The sequence below is a fragment of the Diabrotica virgifera genome, chromosome 2 (genome assembly GCF_917563875.1).
Source record: "Diabrotica virgifera virgifera chromosome 2, PGI_DIABVI_V3a".
NCBI classification, from domain to species: Eukaryota; Metazoa; Arthropoda; class Insecta; order Coleoptera; family Chrysomelidae; genus Diabrotica; species Diabrotica virgifera.
The window spans coordinates 197,005,649-197,020,049 of NC_065444.1; the positions used below are offsets into that span (position 1 = coordinate 197,005,649).

Genomic DNA, 14,401 nt, shown 5'->3' on the forward strand with positions numbered 1-14,401 from the left:
GATTGGACTACTACCTGAATTACATTTAAATAATCAGATGAAAAAGTCATGTTTTAAAAGATTATCAGTATTTCGTTTACTTGTTTACTTAAACAACTGACAAACAGTTGAGTAGTTACACGTAAAATAGACAATAAAAGCGGGATGTAATCTGTCAAATTCACATTATTGTCAATTTAAGACCAAAAATATCTACTTCTTAACGTAATCTCACTCTGTTCTTGTAATTTAAAATTGGGTTGAAACCCCTTTCATTATTTGAGCCTGCTAATATTTCAAAACCTTTGGACAAAGTAAAAAATATGTTTGTTCTTAAAAAGACAGAATGAATGCTATATCACACCTAGTTCATTAGTATCACTTACGTCTTATAGTTCCTCACAGTAATATGGTATAACCGATTGGCGACCCATTGATAAAAAAGGCAGAACATTTTACTAATGTGTATAATTCTTTAAGACAAGTATAAAACAAATTATAATTAAATGGATATTTATTGCACGTAGTAAGTATTGTGAAATGCTGTTAAAGAGAAAGTTTGATACCACATAAAATATACACTTGCAATGATCAATATTTTGAATATATATGATATATACATTTAAAAAATCACGTGCAACAATCTCAGAATTATTCGTAAATAATATACGAAAAGGAATAAAGTTCATACCAAACCCTTCTTTCAGTGAGTCATAGTTTGTTGAATTTTTTCTACGGTGATTATTATACATGGAACTCAGAAAATTATGTATTCGTCGATGGATAGTTGAGGTTAGTATATTAGTTAATTTTCATTCTAGGTTAGTATATTTCGACATTTTATCATTGACACACTGAAAGAAGGGTTTGGTATGAACTTTATTCAGACCTTGTCTAACCCGCCATTCTGTGACACGTGTTTCGCTATTTTTAGCTCTTCAGACAGAACTTGCTTGAAATACGAGGCAAAAAGAATATTCTTTCGCATATCTGTGGTTAATACACAACCATGCAGGCATCCACTTACTAGTGCAATCTGGATTTTATAGAAGCAACCTACTAGCTTGACATCAATCTGTCCCTACTCAGGCACCATCTAGTGCCCTTAAAGAAAAGAGAGATTAATGTCAAGCTAATTTCTGTTGCTTCTATAAAATCCAGATTGCACTAGTCAGAATTATTGGTTAGAAGGTCAGTGTGTAAGCTGATTTTAGATTTTCCTGGTCTTGTTCTAGAATTATATTTCTGTCCATTCGCCAGTTTTAAATACGTAGGTGCAGTAGTGACTGAAAACAATTCCTCGGCGGAGGAGACTAAATCCAGGATGACATAGTTGGCAGTAGGAACAAAAAGAAGATCTTGAACCTAAGCGTTATCCGTCTAGTATGGAAGAAAGGTATAGACTTTGTTCCGTAAGGACGACGAGGCGCGCAGACACATCATCAGCAAAATTGATGGACTAGTTAAAGACGGAGAATACTGGAGATTAAGGAGGAGCCAGAAACCGCCGCTGCTGTTTGGAAAAACAGGCTTGGTGACTACGATAATAAAATGCGAATAAGGTGAATTAGTAAGTACATAGAGAGCAGTGAAGAAAAAAACCACCAATAAAGTATTTCCAGGTGGCCCGGGAGGAAGATGGGGTAAAGGAGGACCCCGACTCACATGGACATAGGCATGTAGGAGGAGCTAATAAGATTGAGAATCCGACGATGCGGGTAGCGAACCAATAACATGAAATAATGGAGATATGTTGTAAAGTAGGTCAAGATCATCAAAGATCTCTAGCGCCACGAGGTAAGATAATTTTTATCTGTGTACGTGTCCATACCACAAGAAATGTTTTTTACGTCCACTGTGAATATTTCTTTCATTCCCATTTTTTCTCTCACTCTTTAGTTCGTTGTTCTTCTATCACTGCCGATCTAATCTAGTTCACTTTTGTGGCCCTGAAAATCTTCTACGTCGTCTATGATTTAAGAGGCTATGCATAAGTCATAATACATATCATATTTTATATTTTTGTATCATATATTTTTGTTTGTTGTATTTTGTAATGGTCTGGTCCCATAACAAGCCATTTACGATATTTCTTGTGAGATTCAGAGTTCCTTCTTGTGAGATTATCACTCTCAAATGGTTACATTCTGTGCAGTGTTTTATTTCTAGTTAACTTTCCTCTAATACCAAATTTGTTAAATATTGTATTTGACAGTTGGCTCGTTAAGTCATCTGTCAGCAAAAGTACAAAGATAGAAGGAATAGAAGAATTATATTTCAGCAATATAAAATCGCAGGAAGAGGTTAAAGTATAGAAGGATATCCCTTTCATGTCAAAAGCAGAGGTAGCTAGAGCCATACAAAGAATAAAAAGTGATAAAGCTCTAGGTCACGATAAACTACACGGACAAATCCTCAAACTGCTAGACGACAATACCGAACCTATACAAAACTCGTTCAAAAGCATTACCAGACAGGACATTTTTCTGATGACTGGCTGCGCGCTATATTCATACCACTACCAAAGAAAAGATCACTCACAGAATTCGAAGACTCCAGAACTATAAGTTTGACTAGCTATATGCTGAAGATTTTTCTATAGATTATACACGATAGAATATACTTACCCAATTCTCAAAAAACAGCTGGACCAATTTGGAAAGAAACGGATTTGGAAGTAGTGAAGCACTATTCAGTATCTAAGTGTTAATTCAAAGAGCTAGGACAGAAATAATGATATATTTGTCTGCTTTCAAGATTATAGAAAAGCTTTCGATAAAGCACCCACGGAAAACTTACCGATATTCTCAGAAAAACAGGTATTCAAGTTCATAATCTAAGCATTATAGAAAATTTATATACCTACACAACAAAATCCATCATTAAAGTTGACAATAATTATTCCGAATATGCCATCCCCTTTTTGTGAACACACACACATTATTCCTAAACATTTAATATCCAGAGAGGAGTCCAGGCTTGTGTTTTGTCACCCTTATTGTTTAATACATATTTACTCTCTGCGAATTCTCTGAGATTTAAGCATTTTTTTTTGTGTTTGCAAACTGCTTTTTAGCTGCCAACGAAAGAGTATATACAAATTGTAAATAAAAAATTAAGTCACATATTAAATGTCGATTTACGCACTATCGATTTTTTTTATTCGGGCCTGTATTATGGACCAATGAGATCAGTTTGAACATATATTAAATTAAAATTAATGAATCTTTGTTAGTACTTCTTAAAAAGTAAAGTATCAAATATTTTTCTTTTATTATTTAAAAATAATAAAATTATGCAACTTCCATTCGTATACAAATAAATCCAACATGTAACTGCTCATTCGCTATTACATTTATCGTTATGGAACAGTCAATGAAACAGTTTTTGGGATTGTTTTCCAAGGTGGTGTTAATTTAACTGTGATAAACACTGCAATAAAATTCTTTATTTTTTGCTTTGTGACTCTGTCATTATCAACTTCCCATAGAATCTGTAACATCTGTAATATTAACCTTTTTTGTAATTAATAAATAATAAATGCAATTGTAATGTATGTCCCGACACTGAAAAGTAAAAGGGACTCAAAAGACTAAGGTGTACTGTAATGTTTTTATATTATTTAAAATATCAATTTTGATCTAATTTGTGATTTATTGTTTGTTACATACATCTTGTATATTAAAGTCAACATACAAATAAAATAGGTTCTTCTTTAACAACGCTTCACAAACAAAGTATACCAAAACTATTTAAAAAATAAAAGATCATCGGTAAGACATAGATGGAAATTATCTTGAAAATCCAGCAAGTTTTACCGGATTTACTTTACATAAGATCGCACTTATCTTTGGCAACCCTGCTGTTTGCTTTGCCTCCAATTTGAAGGCTTACATTGCGTGACTTCTCCAAATTAAGAAGTTCTTGGAACAACTGTTTGACGTTGTGGTTGGTCTTCGCAGAAGTCTCCATAAAACTGACGCCCCATTCTGCTGCCTGAGCTTGACCTTCGGATGTAGTCACCTAAAATGAAACTTATGACATTTTTGTGATTTGCGGCCGTGGATAAGAACTTATAAATTTCTTCAATGTGATAAGTTCCTTAATCTTAAGATCCAATTCACAGATACAATGTGTCCACGGATGGGGTGCCCAATGAGGAAAAACTTTTTTATTTTCAATTTTAGCGAAAAATGTCATTCTTGATAAAAAGATTTGCTTGTTCACAAACCCCATAAAACGAAATAAAATTCAAGTTCTTCAAAACCTGATTAATTTTGTAGCCAGTTTTATGTACATCCCTATAAGTTTTTGCACCAAGTTCGAAATATGTAGTAACAATAATGTCAACTACGACAAATAATTTGCGAATTGTCATTGTTTTTCGACAAGACAATGTTAAGCATCTAACAATAAATTCTCTTTTGAACGCTTAAAAATTTGTCGAAAAAATGACAATTCGCAAATTATTTATCGGAGTTGACAGTCACTAAGCGACATTGAAACTTAGCAACACTAGATTATTGTTACAATTTCGAACTTAGTGCAAAAATTTATAGGGAATTACATAAAATAGGCTACAAAATTAAGCAGGTTTTGAAAAACTTGAATTTGATTTCGTTTTATGAGGTTTTAGAACAAGCAAAACTTTTTATTATGAATGACATTTTTCGCTAAAATTGAAAATAAAAAAGTTTTTTCTCTTGGGCACCCCATCCGTGGACACATGGTATGAAGAAGAACATTATAAACTAGAAGTCAAACAATTAGGAATGCACGTCATAGATTTAATGACATCATAACCCACCGGTACAAACTTAACGGCAAACAAATTCAACAAATTTTTCCTCATATATTAGTTTTTTCGCTACTGTCAAGTTTGGCAAGACAGCGCTGTTGCCAAATAAAAACGCATATTTATTTACACAAAAAACACATTTATTTACCAAATCTGCTAGAGCCCACACTGTTTCTCTTTGTCTTTAAGTGTGTGAAACAAAGATAACATCTTTACTATAAGTGTCAAACTGACATTTTCCGAGATAAGGTTATATAAGGTTATGTTTGTTTGTTTATTTTTTTTCTTCTTCTTTTATGGCCTTTGTGAGCCTACCATACCAAAATTAACGCCTAATTAAACCTACCATACAACAAGACCAATCCAGGATAGGGCAGGGAAAGTGAAGTTCGTGAAAAAATAAAATGTTAAAATATAAACTAAATAAATAAAATATAATTTGAAAACAATGATTTGACATTATATTTAATCTACAATATTATGACAGACGTCAGTTACCATTTACCATCTGACCAAATATAATAATGACGTCATATATAATCGTCACTACTGCTACCCAATAAAATGCTCGATGAACATGAATGGCATGTCAAAAAAATCTGATTATTCCCTATATTTTTTTTTTAATTTAGAATATGGCAACAAGGGGAAAATTACGTGCATTCCTTATTGTTTGACTTCTAGTTTATAGCATTTTAAATGTTTTCTAACGAAAATATAAAGGGAGACTTGGACATAGAGTATATCGAAAACAATGTACGCACCAATAACGGGCCATAATTCGAACAACTCGAATCACTACCCTAAATAGGGCTTTTCATTCACAATCATTTGTTTCGAGCTTCTGTCATATGTAGTATAATCCGTGGATACTAATATTATACACAGATTATACAACATATGACAGAAGCTCGAAACAAATGACAATCGATGAAAAGCCCTATAAAAGACCGGAATCATGAAAACATCAAGGATCGAATATGTGAACCTAAATATTTGGGGAAAGAATTGAAACATCTAGAAAAACCCCTTAGGAAAAAAATGTTGGGATGAACAATCGTGCTCCAAGAGACATCAACGGCCTGATCCAAAAAGAGACAACGGCAATATTGACAACAACGGGAACTAAAAAATTAAGTAAATAGAACGGGATGGTCCCCGAAAAAAATTAAGCTTTCTTTAGTCTTAAAGAAATATGACATGCAAGTTTATCTACAAATCAATCAATATGATAAAAGAAAATCTAATGAGACAGGTAACAATGAGGAATATATGTTCAGAAACCATATTCAAACGATATAGGAATAGGATCAGAGGGACAAGGATATAGTATGGTTCTAATATTGGATCTGGTGATAATCATATGGTTGAAAAAGTCATGAGAATTAAAAATTGTCAAAATAAGAGAAAAAACAAGGCATATTTTGAGAAACTAAAAGAAACACTAGCAAAACAGAACACAATATGGGTAATAAATACCAAAATTAAAGAAACTGTGCAGTTGGAAAAACTAAAAGAAACAAAAGATAGCAATCTTTTAAAAACGCACTATGTGAAGTCCAGGATAGTGAACTGAGAGCTTCTAGAACAGAAAGTAAAACAGAAATGGGTACAGTCAATAGAAATTCTCGTATCTGAGGTAAAGCATACAATAAACTTATCAAACAATTTTAATGTCCCCCTTTGAAGAAAATGTATATAGAGAGAAGCTTAAAATACTTGATGATGATAGTCTTAGGTTCTTAACATTTTTAAACTTTCGTAAAGCGACTAGTTCCAGTCTACTGTCATACCTATAACTGAAAAGAGTGGAGCAAGCAAGTGATAACAATATAGACTAATTATTAGTCTGATAAGCTATGTACTAAAGATAATTTTAAGAATTATACATTAAAACGTTCGGTGCTCATCTTGAACAAGCGCCACTTGGCTGGTACCACATGCTTAAATCGTTCATTTAGTAACACAGTTAGTGTTGGAAAATTCTCGAGAATGAAAAATCGGAGAACATTCTCGAGAATATTCTCGATATGGAGAATTTTCTGAGAATTAACCCCATGACGCACTTAAGAATATTGTTGAAGATGAAAAATAGGGTTTTGAAAATCATGATCTTATATAAAAAATTATGAGACGAAACAACAGTGTTCTTTGTATATAAAAAATACAAAAACAACAGAAAACACAAAATTTCTTTGATAAAAAAAATGAAATTTTCTTCTTAACAGCAAATAATCGATGCGGTATGATAAAAGATGAGACCTCAGATCCAGAATCTATTTCTATCATTAGCTCATCCTAGGCATCTACAATCTGCATTTCAATGTACTGATGAGTTGTGGGATTTTGTTTTTCACGAGTGGCCAGCTCAGTCATAGATTGGTCTACGTCTAACAATTTTAAATTGTGAGCAATAAAAGTTACCTTACGAGCCCGTTCAGCAGCGAGTCTGTTTCTTTTAGAGGAGTGGATAAAAAAACCGTAAGTACTGAAACTTCTTTCAGTCGCTGCACTGGATGAAGGCATGCTTAATATATCAACTACTATTTTAGTTAATTTTGTTCCGAAACATGTACATTTTCACCATATGATTAAGTCTAGTTTTTCAATGATTTTACAATGTTTGGTTTTACAAAAAATCTCTCCTTAGACCGATAAAATGCCAAATCTGCCATTATTTCTAAATTGCTAAATTATCTACAAACTAATCACCATATTTTAAAGTTGCTAAATTATCTACAAACTCAGTTTCCTCAACTTGTTCTTCTCTGCTTAAATGAACACTATTCTAAATATTTGCACGTTAATATTGCACCAAAACAATAAATATTGACACTGTAAACACCCTTGCTAGTGGTTCATGGGATTGGCAAAAACAATATACCTACATATTTTTTAAATTATAATAATTTGACCCGTATCTAGTTTTTATTTTTGTTTCGGTTTTTGAAAATATAGAAAATTTTTGCCGAGAATATTCTCGAGAGAATTTTCTGGCCTAGAATATTCTCTTCTAACATCACTAACCACAGTACTACTGACCCCACTTATGCGTCATCGGTACCTTTGATATTAAAACCTTCGTAATACTACTCGTGCGTCATGGGCACCGAACGTGTTAACATATACACAAAATGCGCAACCACAATGTAGGAAAGGAAAAGTTTTCTTTCCGTTTGGGTTTTGGTGCTATAGTGAGCCCAAAAAGTGACCTGTTTGGGCTTACTTTACTCTTTAAATATCATATATGTGATCAAACATTGGCTATCATTATGTTTATAAGTCCTTGGAATGTTTCTCTATTAGCTAATATTTCTTCAGTTGTCATCGCACCACTGTGTAATATTACATAGTCTAGATATCTTTTTACGCACCAGCGATATTTTGTCTTCCACTTTCTCCTATGTGATAAGGTGAAGTAAATGGTATTTGGGTCCTCTAATTATGTGTCCAAAATATTACTAGACCAGGGCGCATCTGTAAAAATATTAGTACATTTGGACGTTGAGAGGTGACTCAAATTTTTTTGCAGAAATTGCTTGAAAATATATCAAATAATAATATTTGAGTTATCCTCCCTCTCAAAAAGGTCCGGAACATTGTTTAAATAATGAAAATGTCAAAAACTTAAGGAAAAATTCGATTTTTTTCTTGGTTTTTTGATTATAACTTTAAAAGTTTTCATTTCCGAGAAAAGTTGTACTGACATAAAAGTTGCGTAATTAAATTTACTATAATATAGAATTGGTTAAAAATTTCAAAAATGGTCACCCTTGTTGCAAAATAGCAATAATTGCGAAAAAATCATACAAAAACAAGTATTCGCATTTTACGTTTCTCAACCATTTATGCTACACTTAGGACCTTCATATTTCACCCAGAAAAACTTTATGATACAGTAAAACAATACTGTTAATTTCATTAAGATCGGTTTAATAGATTTTGCAAAATAAATTTTGCAATCCAGCTTTCGTAAAAAAAATTCATATTTTCAAAATGTTACAGGAATGAAAATAAAGCAGATAGTAAGTTGAAATTTTTTTTGCTTATAGAAGTGTACTGTACCTTTCATTTGCAAGTTGCAAAATTAAAATCGATTAACACGACGGCGTCAGGAATTTTTTTAAATAAACATTAATTATTGGTGCTACGCGCAGGACAGCGGATAGTTTGCTCTGATTGGGCATTCCAATGATCTCTGATAATGATTGATACATTTATAATTTTTATTACATTTCGATATAAATAAATAAATTTGTTTATTGCAAAATAAAAATACATACTCTATCCTTTGAAATAACACTTTTATTAGCAAAAACTTTCTTTGTTAATATATTTTAACTTAAAAAATAAAAGTTTACTATTTTTAAACATATGCATTTATTTAAACAATATTTCACAAACAATAATAAAATTAGTTTGATTTTTGTGGAATTAAAATATTAAAATACAACAAAATATAGAGTAAGAAAATAATATATTACATAAAGATTGGAAGAAATTTTGGTGGAAATAAACTTGTGTGAATCGAACACCGCTGTCCTGCGCGTAGCACCAAAAATTATTGTTTATTTAAAAAATTTCCTGACGCCGTGGTAATTGATCGATTTTAATTTTGCAAATTGCAAATGAAAGGTACAGTACACTTCTATAAGCAAAAAAAATTCAACTTGCTATCTGCTTTATTTTCAGTCCTGTAACATTTTGAAAAAATGAATTTTTTTTGCGAAAGCTGGATTGCAAAATTTATTTTGCAAAATCTATTAGACCGATCTTAATGAAATTTACAGTATTGTTTTACTGTATCATAAAGTTTTTCTGGGTGAAATATGAAGGTCCTAAGTTTAGCATAAATGGTTGAAAAACGTAAAATGCGAATACTTGTTTTTGTATGGTTTATTTGCAATTATTGCTATTTTGCAACTAGGGTGACCATTTTTGAAATTTTTAACCAATTCTATATTATAGTAAATTTAATTACGCAACTTTTATGTCAGTACAACTTTTCTCGGAAATGAATAATTTTAAAGTTATAATCAAAAACGAAGAAAATAATCGAATTTTTCCTTTATTTTTTGACATTTTGATCATTTAAACAATGTTCCGGACCTTTCTGAGAGGGAGGATAACTCAAATATTATTATTTGATTTATTTTCAAGCAATTTCTGCAAAAAAATTTGAGTCACCTCTCAACGTCCATCTCAAAACAGATGCGTCCTGGACTATACGTTTTTCTTCTCTTTATGGTGTTCATTAGCTAACCTGCTGAATTCTTGCAGTCTTGCTAACATTCTGGCATTCGACGTTCCTGCTTTTAGAGTGTAACGCTATAAACGTCACATCTTTGCTATTTTATTTTTAAATAATTATTTTATTCTATTTTCTTTAATAATTCATTAATAATAAACTTCTGTATCTGTTTTCCTTGTTTTCCCGTTAAAAACTTGTTTGGCGCCCTCTTCCGTTATTCTCTATAGGCATATCTCCGTATCAAACATCCAATCACTCTGTCATAATACGGAACATTCTTATTCCGTTCAGTGTCAATGTCAAACCCCCATTCTGTCAAGTCAATCTGTCAGTCCCTCTCAACATGGATGATTTTTCTATAATTTTTCTGGCTAAAAAACCACTTTACTTCACTTTAGTTCAAACAGACGTTCTTAAATTGGGTTTTTTGGAACAAATACAAAACTACCGAGAACCCTTCACCTTTCGGGAGGACTCCCTGAACCTGGAGTCTCCAATGTCACCGGCGATGCAACCAGGACACCTGCTATAAGCAACCAACACCAGTAGGCCTGGTGACCAAGGACCAACATCTAGGACCCCAGAGCCAGTTGCAGAACCAAACAATCTACAGACAGATACCAAGTGCCATAAGTATAATCTGATCTGGTTAGGTTTCGGCAAGGTCTTGTATATCTTTGATTTGACAATACATTACTTTATTATGTCTTTAATGAAAAATAAACATGATTAGTTAAATTATTGTTTTACTTGCCCCATCTAGATGTTCAGCGTTTATATTTTTGATTATGACAAGGTGTACTCACAACTTGAGAGATTGAGCTAGGCGATAAGCGATAACTATCATAGTTGATTGACAATATTATTACAATATTATCTCAATTCTCTGTGGTAGTTTATCGCTACACATTGGCGCCCAACGTGGATTCACAACCATAAAATAGAATCGACCAAACATAACACCTAAATATCATTTTACGACCATTTCTATTACACACAACTGGTTTCAATGTCATAAATGATTTACAATATATTATTATCTCCTCATCAGGGTCTGCATTTATGTTTAACCAGCTGCCTAGATATTTCAAATGACTGACATGTTCTACATTTTCTTCATCTCTCCAAATTTGCTGTTGAGCTATATTTATTTCGCCAACTGCCACTTTATTTTGTTATTATTAATTTTGAGACCTTTATTTCGCCTTGCTTTTTATTAAGTTTAACAGTGTGTAAAGGTTTTCTACACTTTCTGTTAGAATGGCTGTATCATCAGCATATCTGATATTATTAAATGTTTCTCCACCAATGTATATTCCTTCTTGTCTGCCATCCAAGGTTTTCGTGAATATTTCCTCAGAATATAAATAAAAAATAATCACCATACTGCTTCAAAAATGTAGGGATCAATCTCGGAATGTACATTTCTTTTATATTTCATTGACTATGAAAAAGCTTCTTATTGGATGGGAATTGATAATATGCTAACCAACAGCTTTCCCATCAGAAGGTGTGAGGTAAATATACTTTCTACAACTCTCTTTAATCCTTGATACAAAAACTCCAGGTATTTCTATGATTAAGATAAACACTGCTCTCTTGGTTATCCGTTTTATCTGATGATTTCAAGTGACCTCGAGTCTATTTCCCCAAGGTACTTGACTTCACTCACCAGATTTACATTTGCACCTTTCAGGTTTAGAGAACCTATCTCTAAATTCCTCCTTCTGGTAAATTTCATTATTTTAGACTTCTTCTGTTACATTTAAAGTACATTCAGGGCCTGTTGAAATTTATCTCTGACTGTGCCATTAAATTTGCTGTTTCCTAAGATGAACAAGTCATCCCCATAGCAGAGGATACGGTGTCCCATGTTTTTTTTTTTGTATGTAGTTTATTACACACTTTTTTGTACTTGCACTTTTACAACTAAATATAAACTATGCAAACAAAAGAAAATACACAGAAACCTCAAAACATATGGATGCAACATGAAAATATAATATATTATATAATACATATTATGTATTGGTGAAAAATTGAGTGCCAAGAACATAAATAATAAGATGTAAAAACCCTGATGTAATAAGGGTAATAAAGATAATAAAGATGTAATTAGGATGTAAAAAAATTGATTAACCCATCTTGAAAATTATTATAAATTAAAAAAATAAGAAACATACATAAATACTTACTAAAAAAAACACTAAAAGAATAATCTTACCTCTCTCAGTTCAGCGCTTTCGTCACACTTATTCCCTGTCAGCATAATTGGAATCTGGCTTAAATCTGGTCCTTTAAGTTCCCTGATGACATCGAAAATTGGTCGCAGCTCTTCCAAACTTTGGCGGCTGCAAACTGAGTAAACGAGTATAAAGGCATGTCCCTTACTAATGGATAATCGTTGCATTGCTGGAAACTGGTGGGAACCAGTTGTGTCGGTAATCTGAAGTGTGCATATATTTTTGTTGCAACTTATGACCTGCAAAAATTCAATTTCAAACATTTCTTTTTACAAAATTAGTATGATACAATTGATCAAAAAAGGCATAATCCAGACATCCAAAGTGAAAGTTTTCCTCCAACACCAAATTGTACTATATGGTCCACATATTGTTCAGTAAAAAGTTACACCATTTTGAGCGTCGGGTTTGGGGATGTGGGGGAGAAGTCGGTAAATTAGTAGTTTTTTTAAGTTTTCCGTCAATATTTCTAAAACCATGCGGTTTAGCGTGAATAATGTTCTATACAAAAAACAGCAATGTAATTTGCAATTTATTTTCGTTCTTCATATTTTGCACAATAAAATATTCGTTGTCGAAATAACCCAACACAGTCGTATATTCGTGGAATGAAGTATAGTATAATTGGTCCAAAAAAAAGGCCTGACCCCGTCATCCAAAATAAAAGTTTTCCTCCAACACCAAATTGTTCTGTATGGTCCACATATTGTTCAGTAAAAAGTTACACCATTTTGAGCGCCGGGTTTGGGGAGAGGGGGAGAGGAGAAGTCGGTAAATTAGTAGTTTTTTACGTTTTTCGTCAATATTTCTAAACGTAAGCGGTTTATAGCGTGAACAATATTTTATACAAAATGTTCTACATTCAATTTGAAACGAAACAGGTCCAATGCATAATTGTTCTAAAATCAACGGTTCTGGAGTTACAGAGGGTGCAAAATGGAGGTTTTCCATATTTTTTACATTTTTTGAGCAAATTAAATATTATTACTGAGGAAACTAATATTTTTAACAGGATTGTGTTTTCTAAATACAATTTGATATTTCAATGGCCGGTGGAATGATACTGATAAGCCCTTGAAGGAACGTCAACCTCACCACCTTCAAGAGGCTTCTACAGTTCTAGGCCATATAAATCTCTGTTACGAAGAAACCCATTCTGAACTTTCTATTCACAATGTCGCATGAATATTTTTTCAACAGTAAAATTTTCGTTTCAAATTTAATGTAGAACATTTTTGTATAGAATATTGTTCACGCTAAACCGCTTAGGGTTAGAAATATTGACGAAAAAGGTAAAAAACTACTAATTTACAGACTTCTCCCCTCCTCCACTCCCCTAAACCCGACGCTCAAAATGGTGTAACTTTTTACTGAACAATATGTGGACCATATAGAACAATTTGGTGTTAGAGAAAAACTTTTATTTTGGATGACGGGGTTAGGCCTTATTTTGGACCAATTATACTATACGTAACTTTGAAACCGGTAGTTTCATGAGATTATGCTTCGGACCTTTTTTGTTTAAAATTTAATGTAGAACATTTTTGTACATAACATTGTTCACGCTAAACCGTATAGTTTTAGAAATAATAACGAAAAACGTAAAAAAACTACTAATTTGCCGACGTCTCCCCCACCTCCACCCCAAACCCGACGCCCAAAATGATGTAACTTTTGACCGAACAATATATGTACAATATAGAACAATTTGGTGTTGAAGGATAACTTTCACTTTGGATCTCTGGGTTTGGGTCTAGTTATACCATACTAAATACGTTTTTCAGATATTTTAAACAAATAATCTATTGGAAGTATTTGAAAAATATACCTATCTTGATACTTTATACTATACTTTAATGTAGAATGCACATTTTACATCTCTGAAAATTGTACTTCTGCATGTGGCTAATCTATGTGTCTAAAATATGTACAGCTAGAAGTTGGTAAAACTAGAAGTTGTCACCAACTTTATTAGATTTAAGCCCCCTTTATATATTATTGTCTTTTTAGACTCTACGTAGAAGTATGGACATATTTTGTATAAGTTACTTTTTCAAAGAAATAAAAAAGAAGGAAAGTCCTAGTACAGAAAAGGAAAAATCAATTTAAAAAGAGGCGATAAAAAGGTAT

The 14,401-nt window shown here is 32.4% G+C and overlaps 1 protein-coding gene across 1 annotated transcript in view; it reads right to left on the minus strand.

The window, feature by feature from the left end:
* Nucleotides 1–3,613: 3,613 nt before the first annotated feature.
* Nucleotides 3,614–14,401, minus strand: part of LOC114330510 (GTP-binding protein Di-Ras2) — a 32,101-nt gene continuing 21,313 nt past the window's right edge. Inside the window, exons 2-3 of the mRNA XM_028279854.2 lie at nt 12,253–12,510; nt 3,614–4,002 (exon numbers count right to left, since the gene is read on the minus strand). Coding sequence (XP_028135655.1) covers nt 3,808–4,002; nt 12,253–12,510 — 453 coding nt within the window. The 3' untranslated portion in view covers nt 3,614–3,807. The remainder of the gene's footprint in view (nt 4,003–12,252; nt 12,511–14,401) is intronic.